Here is a 19,026-nt window from a genome sequence, read left to right as displayed (position 1 = left end):
GCCCCCAATATTTTGCGTGGACATTTTGTTCCCCTCCAACCATGACTTGAATTTGTATAATCAACCTTTTCTTTATCAAAAAGTTTAAGATCTCTTTCGAGGAAGAAAAGTATTACTAAAAAAATGAACACAAAAGGCATATATGTAAATCCCCTAACATACAAAGCCACGCTCTTTAAATTATAAGTGAAGCCATAGCCCTTCTCATGGTATATATATATATCCCAAGCTGGCCCTCCTTGTGTTTCAAGACACACAGCTCAGGTTTTTCAGGAGGCCAAGAAGATTCACATTCTGTTTCCTACCATAACTTCAACCTTTAAAGATTTCCCAAAAATCTGCCAATCATTTACAGTCTTCTGCACCACTTAGCAGCACACTTTTCTGACAAGCTAGCCCAGAATGAGGAAGTTTTCGATAATCTCTCTTCTACTTCTGTCAATCCTAGTTGATCATCAAGCTCAAGGTACATGCGTTTCTGCAGTATATGTTCCTTCAGAGTGGCACTTCTTTTATAATAGTGTTTTTCATACTGAATTATTTCTAACCATTTCATAGGTGCACGCTTGATAAAGGATTCTTCCTTAGCAGAACAACACAAAGTCCATGTGAGTATCCAAGTGCAACAACATTTCATGATTTCTGATTTCCCAAGTATCACAACTTGTGTTTTCCCCTTAATTTTCTCTAAGATTTGTACAAACTGTAAAAATTTATAATTGATTATTCTTTTAATGCATGCAGGAAGACAAAAGTGATTTGAGCAGTAGTAGTATTGGAGTTGAAGATCAGGTGAACCCTAGCGTGGAGAGTCATGGCTCAGAATTAGGTACCAAGAACACAAGAGTTTCTTCTAGAGTAACAAAGCATTCCCATCATTGGTTACCAAGCATCCACGAAGATTACTATGGACCAAAGATTCACAACCCTAAGCATCACTAAATCTCTTCCTACTATTAGTAGTAGTAGTAGTAGTAGTAGTAGTAGTAGTATGATTAAATTTTCTCTTTCATCTTCAATTTTTGGACAATTAATTAATTCTATCCTTGTCCTTCAAGTATAGCACTTCGAAAAGAATAGAAGGTTGTTTAACTTGAGTAGCTGAGGTTCAACGTTTTGGTGGATATTGTTTGCTTAGATATTGAATCATGGAAATGCTGTTCTGAGAAATTGCAAATCAATTAGCACTACTGTATATTGGGTCTCATTTCCCAAATGGTTCTGAAAATGGTTTATTTTCTTCAACTGTTTGCAGGATCAAATAGAAAAGTTATGAAAAAAACTCTCTCTCCTTCTAGCACGATCCCCACCACTACCACCACCACCTCGAAGGTTGGTTTCAACTTCTGCTAAATAGTACTCTACTTAATTTACGCCGTAAAAAGGGGGGAAAACCCATAGAAACAAACCCCTCTCTTTTACTCACTCTCTTCTTTACATAACTCCATGGTTCATGCACAGAATGACAAGAATGATCACCAAGGAAATTATAAGAAAGCTGAGCCGGTACTGGAGGGCCAATCAAGTAGTGACAGATTAGGTGGAAAAGAAGAAAATTTCTCGGTTAATTCATCACCATCGACTCACCACCCGCCGGAGACAGCCCTCGATCATTATCCGGACATATTAGACATAGCTGGGATGGATTATTCTCCGGCCAAAAGAAAACCGCCAATCCACAACTAGTGCATGAAGAATTCAGTACTAAAGAAAGAAACTAGAGAGGTTGGACAGCATTGCGGAAAATGCTGCCATTTTTTAGGATTAGGAAGATTTTGTACATATAACATTTTATTATTTTGCTTAGATAATAATCACTGATTAATTTATTGCCAGGTAATCAGCCGTCGAGGCTAATCAGCATTTTGTAGCTTAGTATAAAATTATCCCAAGAAAGGGGAAGGATCAAAATAACATCTGTCATGGCTCCTTTTTTCTTCCTTCTCCCTTTTATATAACAGGAAAGTGCACTCAACTTTTATCAGCCAGTTTCGACAAGGTCTTTGTGTTTTCCGGTGGCTGCACGCAACTGTGTCTGTGTATGTGAGGTCACGTACCCAAAAGTCTGAAGGAGTTCAAGGGAACTGTCCGTACTACCAAAAAGTATCGTTACTTAGTAGCTAGTATTTTAATTATGAGATCCTGAGATCACTAATAAACTGGTAACTGAATAACACGAATGTCCCGCAATTATGCAGCAACTTTTTCTTCTTTTCCGTAAGGTTGTTGGTTGCTTATGAATTCATCTTTAGATTAATCACAAATCAACCCTAGCATTCTGATCATCTCTAAGGAAATTTACATAAAATTCATAACCGACAGAACTATTCATGGACGCATGGGATGATAAAAGTGGTGCCATAATCTTGGGACAATGTGGGAGCCTTGCCGTAGCTTAACTGCTTAAGATGGGAAGTTCCTTCCATAAATCGGAAAAGAAAAAAACCGAAAGTGATGTTGTATTGCTGAAATTTTGGGGCCATAGACGGATTATACAAGTAGTGGTTAATTTTAAGTGAAAGAGCAGCCTACGAAATGAATGCGAAGAAGTTGTGATTCATTAAATGAAGTAGGTATGTGAGTTGGGGAAGACATGCAAACGACCAAGATCTTTAAGGCATCCCAAGCTAAGATACTGAGCAGCAGCAGCCACCATGTTACAGTCTTTGATTGCACAACCTGCATGGGGCTGGGGTGGAGTGGTCGCGGCTGACATGTGGGCTCGGATTGCCTTACGTTGGGTCAAATTGATATATAGACAGATGTAATGAACGTAGCCAAGATTTTTGATTGGAGAATGTGGTGGTCCGCAACTTAAGGGAATTTGTTTTAGGCTTTTAGCCCGTCCAGTCCACAATTTTTTCCTGGTATTCTACCGGTCCCGCGTCTCCGTCTTGCAAGAGGCCTCTAATCCTTTATTCTCCGGGAGTTCATCGTGCATGCAAGATTAAGCCCTTGTTTGGCCGCAATTCGATTCAACGCTTAAATGTTCGGACGCGTTTAATTCTAAAAGATAGAACATGTGTCTTAATTAAGTGATGCTCAATTTTTTAAGCAAATCTTACTCTAAAAAAAAACGATAATATATTCATTTATCAGTTAATGTGACATATACTCAAATATATCGAATCTAGTAATTAATAATTCAGTAACTCAACGGATTCAAACATCAAATTTTGAATTTTCATATTTCAATCTTATCAAACGTATTTAAAAAGCCCGGAAGGCTAGCCGTTAGTGAGGTGATGCGTGATTGAAATCAAGAGTTTAGATACTAGACAAAATTTCGAGGGTAGAATTTGGCATTGTCAAAAGTTAAAATTTAAACTTTAGAAGAATATTTATTAAATTGTCGAATTCGACTAATGTGCATAGTTTGCTTGGGTCTTGTACAAGCCTCAAAATGTAGAAATCTGACTTTTATAGTTTGAGCAAACAGCGTAGATTAGTCCATATATGGTCATGGGCTCGTAAATTGGGATGTTTGATTTTTGGCATAAGCTTCCTTTTCCGATTCGATCTAGCTGGCTGAAAAGAAGACCCAGAAAAGTTTGGGCCAGTCTTTTCGTCCGAGGAAGTAATTATTACCTGGGACAAACTTTTTGAGTTTTCGTACTTGTATCAGCGCTGAGGTTTATAGAGAAAACGAACACTTCAATCAATTTCACGGAATTAATTCGATTTGGTCGCTTTATTTGGTACAAGACCCGAGTGTGGACTCTCTGTCACCCACTTCTTTCTTCTCCTATTTTTTATTTTTTTTTATTAATTATAAATCTTTTTTTTATGACCTAATCTATCCTAATTTAGAGGAATAGATTAGTTACAAATCCTAATCTATCCTCTTTTTTTTTTTTTTTAAATTTAGTAGTTACAAATCCAGGAGGGTTCTTATGCTCGTCAAGAAATTCTCTCTCTTTTTCTTTTCTGTTAATTTTGGTCACTTAACTCTAGTCTTGTTGTTTATGAAATGGGAAAATGCTGCAGGAAGATATAACGACAAGATTGGGGCCATTATTAGGGAATCAGAGGATTTCTTCTAGCGCTATCCTTGGCTTTACAGATGATAAGAGTCTATTCTATGGCTAATCGGAATAGTCATCTTCCGTATGGAATCTTGGCTCTCTATGAAGAACTTGGTAGGGCTCATTTAATAAATATATGAAAATGATCGCACAACATTAGGCTAAGGGCAATGGACCGTCCCATTATATATGGAGGGCCAATTCCTCCCTCCCATGACAATTCCGTGATCTTATTTCAATTTTGATATTGACGATCAATACGATATTTAACCAAACTTTCAAGTTAATGTCATTCCTGTGAAGAAAACTTTAACTTTGAGAGATAGTGCATGAAAATAAAACGATATCTTGCTCGCTTTAATTTAAAACATTTTGGTATAGCCATCATCAAAACGAAAAGTCTAGCCAAGTTTTTTGAAAGTTTTCATTGTTCAAGAAGATCGGCTCGGTGTCAAAGTGCATTACCCCAGGATTTTAGGACAAGCATAAAGATTTGATCTCATAATCTACAATTAAACAAATATCATGCGCCTTTTTACTTGGTAGTCGACTCACCCAAGTCAAGTTAGTTGTAGATATGATAAAGTTAATTCTATAGGCCGCAGCGGACTAGCTCGAGCGGTCCGCTCCCTCTAGTTAGGATATGGCAATCAAAAGGTCCTGGCCAACTAGGGTTCGAGTCCTACGTGCAAATGCTCGGTGTGGAGTGGGGCCTCCTTTCCCGAGTCGCAGAAGATTAGTCGGGTCATTAGATATTATCAGTTCGAAAATTCGGATACCCTGTGTAGACAGAAAATAAAAAATGTTCTATAAAGGCCCTTTTGTTCACAATAGTTGTCACGCAGATAAAGTTGATGGGGTTTGAATCAAGCCGCACCACCAGTCACGACTTTATTGGGTCGCGGATCTGGATCCACGGTTGCACCTGCAATCAATTTTCATTTTTTTGGGAAAAATGATGTTAATAGGAGATAGCATTGCTAGTACACGTCTTTTGCATTGGTCGATTTTTGGAGCCCAAAAGCCTGATATGAAGATGTTACTCATGTATGCCGTTTCGGATAAAAAAAAAAGAAGAAGAAGAAGGTGTTAGTCTAAAAACAATTCGGAAATGATTGAACTATCACCAGCTCAAATAGATGCTTACGCTCTTACTGACGACATTTTCAGGAAGTTGAATTTTAGAATGTAGACAATGAAATTTGATCTCTCGATTTACATTCAAGTAGAATTTTAAAACTCTTTTGATTAGAAGTAGTTGGCTAAAGAAGATGTTACTCATGTATCAGATCTTATGGCTACAAATATTGTATGATGTCGTATAAGCAACGTTAACCAAGAGGGGCAATTAGGTGATTGGCTTGACATCGTGATGTGAGTCTTATTTTTTGGCATTTGTTTTCCGGGGTCGAAGGAGACAAGGAGAATGAAGTGGAATTGGAGTCCATGAAACAAAAACAAGCAAACAGCTTATGGGTCCTTCGGAGCCATACATTTCTGATTGCGTGTGACATTCGTGCTTGCATTTAGACCTCAGATTTAACATTTCGTCAGACAACATTATTATGCTTTTCTTCCCACCAAATTTTCTATCCGCAAAACTTATGCAAAGAGTGTCTCTTGTTGATTCTACTCCTAGCTCCGAGGGTTAATTTTTTTTTATAAAAAAAAAAAAAAAAATCTTTTATGTCAGACAAGAAAAGGGTAAGATTTAAAGAGCAAGAAGAGAGAAAGAGATTTAAACTTACAGTCTTTAATTTTTGAGTTGTCAATTTCAGTCATTAATCTCAAAGCCTCCACAGATCCAAACTTGATCTTATGCTACGAGCTTGAGGGAGTAGGATATAATTTTGATTCACCGTTAAATTTTTCCGAGTAAAGCGTAGAAAGGTAAAATGAGGCGCCAATTTATTCTTATCCGCTTTCTTGCTGGAGATATGTATGGCAGTTTTTTATTCTTTTGGCAATGGAAGAGGAAGGAGAAAAGAATAAAGCAGAAGAGTTTTTACCACAACGTCCACGACGTGTGTTGCTTTTTCTTCCCTTACTCAATTTTTTTTGCTTTATCTGAACGGAACAGATAAAAAAGAAGGAGACCAAAGGCCTTCACGGTCTTCGTCTCCAGGGTTGGCTCCAATGATTTCAGGATTGCCTAGCTAGGTTTTAAGGTTGTGTGTTCAAATTACCTTTCTACCACTTGTGTGTATTTTTGGAGGACGGGACGTACAGATACAAGGAAATTAATCTGATAATATTGAAATATTCTTTGTATTATTTTTAAGAAAAAAAAAAAGGATTTCACAGTGTTCACGTCTCTAATATATGGAGATCAACTTGCAAGGTTTGAAGTCCAAATATTCCGGCAAATTGATAAATTTGAGTGGCTGTCTAGGATCCTCCTGGGTAGGCCTACAAAAAGACAAGATTAAGAAAAGACACCATCACTTGTGACGTTGGTGGCTGGGTTTGTGCCTTGCGATTTGGAAAGAAAATGTTGGACCAGTGGACGTGATGGGAGATTTTTTCTTTTTTTGGGCCCCCCAGTCACTAATTGTAGATATTTGCTGCGATGGTGCCCCGCTTTCTCACCTTTTCTTTTCCAATAAAGCCCAGAAGGAGAAGCATAAAGTCAGCATCTTACTACAGCACATAGGCAATGCATGCAAACAAAAAAGTATCTTCTAGTTCACACTTCACACCTACGCCAGGCAATTTTAAGCAAAAAATTAAAGAGGAAAAAGGGGAACCCTCACTTTCAATTTTCGTGGAAACATGATTCTGAATAAAATATGATACTTAATGTTATCCTTACCATCCAACGTCTATCGCTTTTCCTTTTCTTTTTTTTTTTTTTAAGCTTTCCAAAGTTCAAACGGCTTTAAAGACACCCTCCATCGGTTGATTCAGTCCAAAAAGGGCAAACATTAATTTTGTGTTTTTCAAAAATAATGCATTTCGGGTCTACTTTAGCTTTTTTGAAATCAAGAAAAAAAAATTTTCTTGAGTGAAAAACAGCAGTACTTTTATTTTCCCAAACTCGCATTTTTTATTTTTTATTATAAAAAAACAAAGTGGTATGCAGTTAAATCTTCATTCCTGGTAAGCTTCAAAAGAAATTGGGGGAAAAAAAAGGCTTGAGCAATGGAACGCGAGGCAAGAAAAATATTTTTATAGTGCTGGGATACCCAATTAAGCAAATTGATTAGGAAATGATAATTCATTTTATAAGCATTAATATAAAACTAGCGGTCAACTATGAACTTTGAAGCAAGTGTGGAAACCACTCGCCTGCCACAATTTTTTAATCAATTAAAAAAAAAACACGCAACCCCGAGAACTAGAAAGTAGAAAGCTCAACAACAACTAAACCCCCAACCACCAGCCAAGCTCGAGTTTGAGCTGGTGGTCACCGTCAAGTCCTTAAGGCTTTGCTAGGGTGGGAGGCAAAGGATTTAAACTTTGTTTTTTATTAAAATGTAACTTTTGTGGTTCTGTTTCAAATTCAAACGGGTGTGTAGTGTATTCGTTTGGTTCGGTGATGATTCTGTTCCCAAGTTCTTGTGCAAATTTTTCCGTTAATATAAAAAGATAGGGCTTTTACTTGCCCTTTTTTTCTTACTAGTTAAATTATTATATGACGAACGAAAACACCAAAATCCAAGCAGCGAAGGCAAGAATGAGGGTCTAAATATTTCTTTCCAGTCTTGGGATTGTTACTTGAAGTCACAATTCATGAACGTAAACATCATAAATCATTAAAACCTATTGTCTACAAGTCCTTTTAAAGTACAAGGACAACGTGAGTACTTACCTTTTCAAGTTGTAATCTACATTTGGGGTAGTTCTTAAATATGATCAAACTACTATTTCCTTTAAAAAAATTATCCAAGGAATGTATGTCTTAAATTTTTTAAACAAAAAATAGACACTTAAATGACGCATGAGGATGACAATCTTTACGTTTTAATTTTTTTTTAAATAAGAAAGAAGTAAGATTTAAGAAATAGAGACGAGACAGAGAATTTGAATCTTCCATTTCTAATTTGTAACGCCTCAACTTTGTTGTGTTTGATGACTAGAACTCATAAAGATAAAAATAAATTCAGAGATGCATTCCCTACGAAGAGGGAAAATAGAAGGGGGACGAAAAAAATGAAGGCAGTTTGCCGAAAGAGAAAGCAATGAGCGAGAGAAAGCGTAGGACCGACAACATGGAAAAATATCAGCATCCCAGCCCTCGGTAAACACCTGCTCACGTACAGGCTACAGGGGAGAGGAGCCTTTGTTCTTTTAATTAGCCTCTTTTTTTTTTTTTTTAAAGAATTAATCCTCAACAAAAACATATTCTGGGAATCTTCTCTTGAGTCCCATAGTCTATCAATTTTCAGATATATTCTCACATATCTCTGTACCCTTTTCATCTCTTCTTCTCAAGAACCCAATCCTTCCTAGCCCAACCAACAACTTGCATTCACAAGACAGTGCAGCAAGTAGTCTACAGCTTACCATTCTATTTCGGCACAAAGTGCATTTCTCACTACAACTAGAATAATTAACTTCCAATACTATTAACATGTGTGTTCAAGATTCAGAGCAAGTTAGGGACGGAATGGAGAACTGTTCCGAGAATCAGGAAAATTCCAAGGCTTGGCCTTTGCATTCTCCTTTGGTATTTTCTCCCAGTGAAGATGATACCTCACCCCAGATTGACAATTGGGAGAAAGGCACAATTTTGGATCATGTTCCGCTGAGGAATTCCTTTCCAGTAAGAATTAAGAAATGGGATTTGTTTTCAAATCGACGTCTCATATTTCGCATTCTTTTGTTTCATTTTCTGTTAGTATTGTTTGTATGCGTACTGAATTTTATCTTTAAGTCCATTTCTGGGTTGTACGATTTCTTCAATTGAATTTTAGTCTGCGGCTGTATTACTCTCTCTCTCTCTCTCTCTTGTGGTTATTGCTTGATATGAGAGGTCTAGACTTTTGTTGAGTATAGAATTTGTTTTTATATTCCTTTCTACTATCTGAGCTATTATAAATCATGAGGATGATACGAGGACTTGTATATTTCTCGTCGGTAACTGTTTTTTTGTAAGGTGAATAGGATAGGGAAGGCTAATTTTTACTAGACTGAAATTTAGCTTTTTTAAGGCTACTGGATTTAAGATCACAAGGATTTTTCTTTATTAACCCCTTTAGGAAGATACCCTGATATTCTTAATCGCCCAAAGTTCTTGACTTTATGATTTAGAGAAATGATGAACTAACCAATTAGATTTATTGTTCTGGATAACTGAAGCAGCAGAATTTCAGAAAAAGGTCCCTTATGTTAAGGTATGTAAAGAATTTTCATTTTCCCAGATGAACAAGAACGAACATAAGCTTGTTTAGGGCCGTGTTTATTGCTGTAACTGGAGAATAAATTAGTGTCCTCTTTGAAACTTCAAACATCTTATGTATTCCCTCTCATGCGTTTCTCTCTTTTGTGTCAGCTGGAAAGCATTGGTGAGGATACTGCTTTTACAGAAAGAAAACAGATCTCCATGAATAACTTTTTTCCTGCTGTTCGGTCAGGCGAGTGCTCTGACATTGGACGTCGTCCTGATATGGAGGACACTCACATCTGCATTGAGGACCTAGCTAAGAAATTTGGATGCCAGAAAATTGGTGAGGAAGCTATCTCCTTGTATGGTGTAAGTTCTTTGACCTCAATGAATTAATGTCTGCTTGCAACATCACTTGTAGAAAAAATGAGGCAGTTGACTGGAATTTGAGCTTTAGCTTTGGTTTAAAATATAGATTTTCAATTTAGGTTACGTCTGCCATTGTAGTTTTAAACATTCATTGGTTGGAAAAGCAATACCATGTGTCTAGTGTAGCCATTTTAGATTGAATGTACACAATTGCTGGAGTAGTTTGGTACAATGTTAAAGGTGACAACTTGTAAGACAGAGAAACTTGTCATATATATATATATATATATATATATACAGAATATCTGGAACTGAATCCTACTTTTTGAAATATTTTCAAGTTCTAGATGATTGATTTGTGGGGTTAAAAGTTAAAATGAGCTTTATATTAGTCAAGTGCAAACTTTCCATCTTCTGAAAGTGAATGTGTTTTGGGATTGAGGAAAACAGTCGAATGATACTGAATTGAAATGTTGGGAGCATCGTATGAAAAATTAGAATGCTTACATTAAGAAACTGCTGGGCTTGTCCCTACTCTCTAGTTTACCTTATTTATGTAAATGTTGAAATATATATAGTGTACTGGACACTGGTAAGCCCTTGAGGGCTTTGCTTGGCTCATGGCAAGGGCCTCCAATCCCTCCTGCCCCAAAATTTCCTCCCTCTTATGTACGTGCTTATCTTCCAGTCAAGTGAAATTATAGCTTCTAGAACATACTTATCTTTCTATATACTATAGTTATCTATAGGTGTATGGGCTTTTGTGTTTAGAGTACAAGTAGATGAGTTAGCCAAAGATTTATTTTGTTGTGGTCTATGTGGTGCTGAATGGCTGTGTGTCATCTAAGTACCCCCATCATATTAACATCCTATTTAGTTTGTCTGGTCTTTTTGTAGAGCTCAATTAGTAGTCATCATGTCTCCCTCTTGTCCACTTGTCCATTGTCTACTCTTTGTGGATGCTCCTGCCTTTTCTTTTTAACTTGAGATACCTGATGCAGTTGCACTAAAGACAGGTATTTGATGGACACGATGGGAAGGATGCAGCACAATTTGTACGTGACCAGTTACCAAGGGTTATTGTGGAAGATGCAGATTTTCCTTTAGAACTTGAGAAAGTGGTTACAAGGTCTTTCTTGAAAACAGATGCTGCATTTGCAAATTCATGCTTTCTTAAGCTGTCCTCTGGCACAACTGCACTCACTGCAATGATATTTGGGAGGTGAGTTGATATACTTAATGACTAATTGTCTAAACATTTTACAGCATTAACAAGTAACTCACAGTCCTCTTTTACTGCTTAATCTTGAACCTGCTGAGTGGGTTTCATGTGCTATTGGGTTCAAGTAAATGGCTTAACTTCAGTTTTTGCCACCACATAACATGGTATCTCACCATGATCGGCTTCAAAGATGGTTATCCATCCAGGCTTTCACATGATAACATATTTGATAGCATAAAATCAAGTACATTGTACTTCCTTCTTCATGTGGTCGTAATTTGATAATGATGCTCACATGGCTGATATTCAAAAATAGGGTAGGGCTGTAGGACTAAAGTAGAAGTATTATATCAATATGAATAAAGCTTTTGCACAAACTAGACTGATCTGGCCACCTATTTTCCGGTTAAATTCGTCTTTCATGCTGAAAAAAATTATGCTAGTAAAATCACGCTTTCATTGTTTGCATTGTGGGAATTTTCTGCAGATCATTATTAGTAGCGAATGCTGGAGATTGTAGAGCTGTTCTTTCTCGTCGTGGAGTGGCTATAGAGATGTCAAAGGATCATAGACCTAGTTGCATGAATGAAAGGATGCGAATCGAGTCTTTGGGGGGGTATATTGTTGATGATGAGTATTTGAATGGGTTATTAGGTGTAACTCGAGCATTGGGTGATTGGCACAAAGGTCTGAAGGAAGGTGATAAGGGTGGTCCATTGACTGCAGAACCAGAACTCAAGTTGTTGACACTGACTAAAGAAGACGAGTTCCTGATAATCGGTAGTGATGGTATATGGGATGCTTTTAGAAGCCAGAATGCAGTAGATTTTGCGAGGAGGAGATTGCAAGAACATAATAATGTGAAACAGTGCTGCATGGAAATGGTGAATGAAGCAAAAATAAGGGGGGCCGTGGACAACTTGACAGTAGTAATTGTTTGCTTTCACTTGGAGCCCCCACCTTCAATAACGGTGCAAAGGACTAGTTTCAGGCGGAGCATTTCGCCGGAGGGGCTTCAGAATCTTAAAATTCTGCTAGAAGGGTAGAGCTACTAGCGCTTCTAACCGTCTGATTGATTAGAGGTCCATCATACCCAATATATTATGGTGCTGTTGCTGCTGATGATGATGATAAAATAATTGCATCTGTAAATACATTTTTACTAGATAGGTACTTTAGTATTGGTCAAGTTCTAGGAAAAGAGTGAATGACATTATGGGGAGATGACTTCTCGTTCGTGTAGATGAGACAACCATTGAGATGTACACGATTCTTCAACTTTACTGTCCTCTAATCATGTCAATTTCCTATGCGTGCCTTGGATTTCTTCTTATCGTGTGCATTGAATTGAATGAACAACATTACCATATGGTATTTTATACTATCATAAAACTGTACATTTGCCTTCGAAACTCCAAATTGGACGTTATTAGTCGACCTTCTGCTTCTGCTTCAATCATAAGCGCACAAGTGCTTCAATCATGAGCACACAAGTGGATCAGGTTGTTTGTCGTCACCAGTAGTGATGGTGGGGTGGGGTGCAGTGCAGACACACGAACTATAGTAGAGACGCCAACTCAAGAAATGTAGATATTAATATAATAAATGTAGATATTAGCACAATAAGATAAAAAAATATAATAATTTTTTTTTTCATACATTGAAATTGGTACTCAACATTTAATCTCCCATCCAATTCAAAAATACCTCATTTTCACCATGAAAAGTAAACCAGGGACAGCAGAGAACCCTGATCCGACAAAATTGGAGACGAGGCTCTTAACGCTTTGGAACACACTGCATGTCACGATGCGCCGACCAGCTTCATGGCTAGTTGCACTGAATTTTGGGACACTGGGGGGGGGGGGGGGGGGGGAGGGGATTTTCTTCAATTATTCTTTTTGATGGACCAACGTTACATGTTGAAAGTCTGAGCAGTAATCAGGAATTTCATCCTCCCGATTCCTATCATATATACACAGATACCGACAGTCTGAAGAATTACAATTGCAATCCTCTTAATTTCCATTTCTCGATACACCTATAGGCCGACAACCAGCGACAAAATTTAAACTAGCAACAGATGGATTGAAAACAGGCATTAGCCATCTTACCCAAGAAAAGCCAAGAGCCGCTTCTTCCCTTGATCCACTTTTTGGTTTCCAATCTCATCATTTTCAGTCTTTTTTCTTATCAATGATAAGTTGGAAAGATTAGCTTTGTGAAACAAACAATTGCCTTGTAGCGAGGCAAGAGTAGTTCCGTTTATCTTCGAAGCAAAGTCAGAATTAAAGAACCGACATGGTAACAAAAGAAGTCAACCATGTGCATTCTTCTAAAAAAATGGGGTACGGATTACAAAGTACAGCATTTCTCTAAAAATGGTAACAAAATTTCATCTCATAGATTTCTCTACTCTTCCGCCAATACTACAATATGATACAAAGGAACGACCAAATGGTAGCTCAAGAATGCAAAATCATAGTACAAGAATCATATGATTTATCCTGCATACTAGCATACAATGTAGGAATCCTTTCTCTGGTAAGATACACGGGGCTTCCATAACTATCACTGGAGTAACCGTAGTCTCAATGGCAATAAACAATCCTGTCTCCCACATAATAGACGATAAATGTGTATAGTACTGTAGACTAGAGTTTATAGTTAATGAGTAATCACATGGAACCAAAGCCATTTTCCCTCATTCAGCTTTCCTTTAATCTCATTCTTTACAAGATGAATCAATAACAAGCTCGCCAAGAATATTGAAACAATGAGCATAAAAAACACGCCGTTCCATCCTCCAGTTGATATGTAACCAGCCAGAAGGGGCCCAATTGCTGCCCCAACAGAACCAGTACCATCTATGATTGCAGAAACCGTGGCTAAGGCACGAGAGTTACCTTTAATCACACTCTGGGTACCAAGATCAGTGGCAACAGCTGTGGTAATTAGCGAGTACGGCCCATTGACCAGCAACCCAGAAACAAACATTAATGCAATATTCCATACCATAGACACACTTCCATAAATGCGATACAAAACAAGGGCTGGAATCGATAACAAGAAGAATAGAAGAGAGCTAACAGCTTGAGCTTCAATTAGGTCAGATATGAATCCTGCCAGAATGCCACCAGCAACACCTCCAATATCAAAAATCGTTGAAAGGATGCCAGCAGTTCTGTGAGACACGTGCACCCCGCCAATGGCTTCAAAACAAGACCAAACACATCGTTGTGAATATCAAACAGTTTGATCAGACAAGTAGATGAACTGAACAACATCAGCTCCAGGAACACAAATTCCAATATTGAAAAAAAAAAAAAAAGTTAACATAATGCATATTTAAGTCGAACGATTAGGATTTTCTACTTTATAAATTGTCTGAAAGTTCTCTTTCCCACACAATAAATATGGAATCTAATCTCAAATTTCTATAAGATTCAGACACTACGCAGTGCATTTCTCTTTGTGCAGCATATAAAACTTAAGCAGCTATAAATGGCAATGTAACAAGTAACATAATCTGCGATCTCATTTGATAGTCATTTGAACGGAAAATCATTTAAAGCTCTAGTACTCTCAGCTCTGGATAAAACCATAAGCTAGACATACAAATAAAAAGACGCTTTTTCTTCCCCTTTGGGTTACGTTCAAACATCAAAATTTGCATAACAAATTGAAAAAATGAGGATTAGACAATTACCTGTGTGCCTTAGGTAAAAAGGCAACCAATAAAGAAAGGTATAAGCAACAAGCTTGGAGAAGAACAGGGAGAAAGCATAAGGGGCCACTCCCGGCAACCTCCAAGCTTCCAGGAATCCAATTGCAACTGAAACACCCTCATCCACAGAACCAACAAATCCCTCTTCTCCTGATTCAACTTTTTCTGAATCCACCAACGCAACTGCCTCCACACTCATCTCAATCTCCATTTCCGGAAACTCAAATCCAACATTTTCAGGACTGGCAACAAGAAACAAATACACCAGAACTGCCACAATTATAATCAAAGTCCCAGGTAAGACGAAACACCAACCCCACCCAAATCCCAGCACTGAAGAAGCTACTACTGAACCAATAATGTTACCAACCGAGGCCTGAGAATTCCATATCCCCATGATCAACCCTCTTTTGGACTTCTCAAACCAATTGCCTACCACTGCAACCACACAAGGCCAACCAATGGACTGAAACAATCCACACAAAATCTGAACAATCACGAAAAATGCGAAAGAATGCACGTCAAGAAAGTAGCCTAACCCGAAAAATATCACTAAACAGCCACTGCCCACCATTCCTATAGTCAAGAACAGCCTCAAATCAAAGCTATCACCAATGTGGCCAGCGAAATACATCCCAACAGAATAGGCCAATAGGAATGAAAGATCCAGCTCCCCCAGACGGTGGGGTCCACGTCGGCCATTAAACGGAGCCCACCCAGTGGCATTTTTACCTGGGTTTTGGCTGGATTGAAATGGGTCGGAGTTAAACACCGAAGCCACGACGTGGATCGTGGTGTTTGCAGTTTGGACTTCGGGGCCAAGTATGGATTTGACAATACTTGGAGGTTTACGGGAGGCATGGAAGGAAGAGTAGGCAGTGAAGGTGAGGAAGAGGACCAGAAATTGGTGGAAAGGTAGGGTCCTATGCGGGGGTTTGAGGTTGGGGAAGACGGTAAATCCCGGTGGCCATGGTGGTGGTGGCGGATCTAGGGTTTTAAGTTGCATCATCATTTCAGGATATGTATACGAGTATACATAGTTTTCTTTCCTTGTTTGTTGCACAACGATCTATTCACAGGAGGACGTCTTTCACCGATCTATAGCCTGATCCATATAGTAGCAATTTGTCGTACAAGCCTGCAAGGAAGAAGACGGATAGTGCGGCCTGAAAAAATGCAGCGGTCTTTCGCAGACACAAGAACATCTAGGCAACAAGTTTTCGGCCTAATTTGATCATGTAATAAGTTGTCTGACTTTTTTCTTTAGCTTTTTCAGTGTACTTAGACCTGTCTAGAAGCATGAAGCAATAACCAACATTGCTTTAAAATCCTTCCAAAAAAAATATTGCTTTTAAAAATTTTTTTTTTTAAAATGAAAAACTAAACAGAAAAGAAGGAAAATTTCACACTAAACGACTTTATACTACAACACTTCGTGATTTAAATTTAAATGACATCCCACCACCTTGATTTAAGGAGTTTTTATATACGTATCTATCATGCAGACACAAGCACGTCGTGAGTTTCTATCCTTGTTTTTTTTTTAAAGGCAAACTTAGAAGAGTAACATCCTTAATGTGAAGAATAACCAATGTTATTAAACTCAAACCGAATAATGACTCGGCTAAACTATTGGGTCAAGGGATCAACTAGTCAGATTGGTCGAACCGTTCTCAAAAGTCCGATGATGTCAGTATGATATTATAATTATTTTATATTTTTATAAGTTTCAGAAATATTAAAATTAAATTCTCGGTTATATTTGGCCAATCATGAAAAATGTTCCAAAAATTATTAGACTTATAATCAAATATATACCTATTAATCATATATAAAAGTATAAATTCATAGTTAAAATATGTACATTCTCCAAAATTACTTGAAAAATTAAATTAAAACAAATTAATACAAGTTCGAATAACTTATGCTAAATTAATGAGATCATATGAATGAAAATATCTTGATTTAGAGATCATTTAGAAAAACGAATGATTTTGATATTTACACTAAATGGGTGACGTTTTCTTATTCCGATTAATAAATTAAAGTGTTATAATTTAGATAACTCATATTATGTTTGGGAAAAAGAAGAAAGAAAGTTTGAGAACCGGATCAACTAGTCGAATCAGGTCATTAGTTTAGCCGATTTTGGATGATTTTGAGTGGTTTTTGACCAAAGTAATTTTATATTACAAACTAAGGCCCCGTTTGGCAAATGAGTTTTTTGGGTGTTTATCTAAAATTTTAATGTAATTTACTGTAGAAATTGCAGAAATTTTTTTTGAAATGTGTGAATTTTTGAATATTTTGAAATGCATAGTTTAAAATTTTTGAGAAATATTTTGAGATTACTGTAGCTAAAGTTGTTAAAAAATATGTAACAGACAAACTTGACAAAAAATTTGCTTGCCAAACAAAGCCTAAATTGGAAAGAAGGCCGATTCACAGTCAGACCGATCGAACCAGCCAATTCGGTTCGGGTCTAACAACACTGAGAATAACACATTAGTTCAAAGCTAAATTCAAAAGAGTTCAACACTTTCATTTTTCTTGTTTAAGAATAGACCGCTAGATCATGATATTTTTATCTAATGAACGAGAAAACTTACCTCTCGCGAGTAAAGCGACTGATTCCGTAATATGATAGTTATTAGCAAGTCTCGTGATTTACCTCTATGTGCTACCTTGCTGTTTATTTTTGAGAATAAACTCTATACAATCTTAGGAAATTAGTCTAGACGAAAGGCTGGAATACCCCTAAGTTAAAAAAAAATAGAGAAAACTTGGTATAATTGCACGCCTTTTTTCTATCATTTATTGATTTCAATCAAATTTTGCCAATGTGATTACTTTTATATTGCTAGCCTTTAATATGTTTTGCAATAATTATTACTCTTTTTTTCATATATCAATTGTCAACTTCTATCCCTATTTAGGACTATGAATAGTGTTGGATTAGTCCGAACTTAGCCCATTTTGCTCAAAAGAAAAGGGGCCATGCCTATTATAATTATAGACAAGCAGAGTTTGGGCCTAAATTTAAAGTTCAATTAAAATGTGAGCCAAATTTGAGCCTCTATAGTTCAATTCGATAAAAGCTTGGCCCATTATATATATATATATATATATATAGACACACACACACACACACATATATATATAATATGAGTAAATTTTATGTATACTGACAGTGTATACACTATTACCGTTGGATTCATGACATGTGTGTAAAAGTTGAATTTCAAATTCAAATTTTATATAGTTGTCATTTATCTAACGTTATACACTGTCAGTGTAGGAAAGATTAATTCATATAATATATCAATATTTTGATATATAATTATATATATGCACCCTAATATATGTAACTATAAATGTATTATTTTTAAATATGTAATGTATAATTAAAATATTGGTAATTAATAGAAAAAGAAATATTTTTCTTGTATTTTAAATGAAATAGATACAATAGTATTTTTAATGAGCTTTTTACTAGTTTATGTGTAATTATAATGTCGTAGATTTCAAATTAACTTTACTACTTAATGGTTATAATAATTATATTAAGAAAATTAAGTAGTAATAAATGAGCTTAGGATAAACTCGAATTAGATTCAAAAGTGAAATATATTGTGAGTCAAGTATGAGTTTCACATATATTACTCCAAAACTCATGGTTAGAAATTCAAATATTTTACTATATTAGACGGGATTGAACTTATTAAAACTTGTCTCAAATGGGCCGACTGACAATTGCACTCTGACTTATGCTAGAGGAAGGCCCAATTGGCCTAAAGGAAAGTAGAATAAAAGAATCTCACTCGTGCACTACTACACGCGTGTGGACACACACGAGTGTATGTGTGTGTATGTATATGAGATTTAAGAATTGTTGATTTAAAAAATATATGAATAAAATCTTCAAAGAAGATATTCTAAAAAGAAACTTATTTCAAAATTGAATGGGTACAAAAGAGAGAAATAGCTTGAAAACTTTATTTATTTAAGAGGAGAGAATCATTAATGAATTTGACTATTAGAGTTGAAGTTTGAATAGTCCATCTTTTATAAAAAAAAATTTTCAACATATTTTGTAATTAATTTTTATCTCACATGCATCATATTTTACAACATATTTTTTCTTTTTAAATACTTTTAAAGAACACGGCTATGAAAATGTGCACGAGATGGTTCAAAATCATCCTATACTTTCCGTCATGTGAGTTTGGATCATGATGAGCAAAGAAGCAACAATCTTGATTCTTGACGCTGAAATCTAGACATATGAACAGGAAACTCGGCCTTGTTTGGATTGCGGTTTCCGTCGAAAAATTATATCGTTTTTCGTAATCACATT

General features: G+C 36.5%; 3 protein-coding genes across 3 annotated transcripts; 2 read left to right on the top strand and 1 right to left on the bottom strand.

Annotated features, from left to right (window-relative positions):
* Window positions 1-261: 261 nt before the first annotated feature.
* Window positions 262-1,937, top strand: LOC113692423 (uncharacterized). Its single transcript, XM_027210834.2, has 5 exons — window positions 262-466; window positions 559-608; window positions 745-829; window positions 1,256-1,332; window positions 1,462-1,937. The coding sequence occupies exons 1-5, from the start codon at window positions 403-405 to the stop codon at window positions 1,684-1,686; spliced, it is 501 nt and encodes a 166-aa protein (XP_027066635.1). The 5' UTR covers window positions 262-402; the 3' UTR covers window positions 1,687-1,937.
* Window positions 1,938-8,096: 6,159 nt separating this feature from the next.
* On the top strand, window positions 8,097-12,252 carry LOC113694144 (probable protein phosphatase 2C 27). The gene is made up of 4 exons (XM_027213002.2): window positions 8,097-8,790; window positions 9,520-9,720; window positions 10,737-10,942; window positions 11,430-12,252. The coding sequence occupies exons 1-4, from the start codon at window positions 8,599-8,601 to the stop codon at window positions 11,986-11,988; spliced, it is 1,158 nt and encodes a 385-aa protein (XP_027068803.2). The 5' UTR covers window positions 8,097-8,598; the 3' UTR covers window positions 11,989-12,252.
* A 1,060-nt stretch (window positions 12,253-13,312) lies between these two features.
* LOC113694041 (putative glycerol-3-phosphate transporter 5) lies at window positions 13,313-15,948 on the bottom strand. The gene is made up of 2 exons (XM_027212893.2): window positions 14,652-15,948; window positions 13,313-14,154 (listed from the first exon to the last, which is right to left on the bottom strand). Exons 1-2 carry the CDS (start codon window positions 15,679-15,681, stop codon window positions 13,610-13,612), a joined length of 1,575 nt encoding a protein of 524 aa, XP_027068694.2. The 5' UTR covers window positions 15,682-15,948; the 3' UTR covers window positions 13,313-13,609.
* Between the last annotated feature and the right edge of the window lie 3,078 nt (window positions 15,949-19,026).

Source organism: Coffea arabica, chromosome 6c (assembly GCF_036785885.1).
Source record: "Coffea arabica cultivar ET-39 chromosome 6c, Coffea Arabica ET-39 HiFi, whole genome shotgun sequence".
NCBI classification, from domain to species: domain Eukaryota; kingdom Viridiplantae; phylum Streptophyta; class Magnoliopsida; order Gentianales; family Rubiaceae; genus Coffea; species Coffea arabica.
This window is presented reverse-complemented; position numbering and strand designations above follow the sequence as displayed.

Coding starts and splice junctions, on each gene's coding strand:
- LOC113694144 (XM_027213002.2), top strand. CDS start 8,599: ATGTGTGTTCAAGATTCAGAGCAAGTTAGGGACGGAATGGAGAACTGT. Junction 8,791..9,519: donor CGCTGAGGAATTCCTTTCCA/GTAAGAATTAAG, acceptor CTTTTGTGTCAG/CTGGAAAGCATTGGTGAGGA. Junction 10,943..11,429: donor ACTGCAATGATATTTGGGAG/GTGAGTTGATAT, acceptor AATTTTCTGCAG/ATCATTATTAGTAGCGAATG.
- LOC113694041 (XM_027212893.2), bottom strand. CDS start 15,681: ATGATGATGCAACTTAAAACCCTAGATCCGCCACCACCACCATGGCCA. Junction 14,155..14,651: donor TTTTTACCTAAGGCACACAG/GTAATTGTCTAA, acceptor CTTGTTTTGAAG/CCATTGGCGGGGTGCACGTG.
- LOC113692423 (XM_027210834.2), top strand. CDS start 403: ATGAGGAAGTTTTCGATAATCTCTCTTCTACTTCTGTCAATCCTAGTT. Junction 609..744: donor CAGAACAACACAAAGTCCAT/GTGAGTATCCAA, acceptor TAATGCATGCAG/GAAGACAAAAGTGATTTGAG. Junction 830..1,255: donor GAGTCATGGCTCAGAATTAG/GTACCAAGAACA, acceptor AACTGTTTGCAG/GATCAAATAGAAAAGTTATG.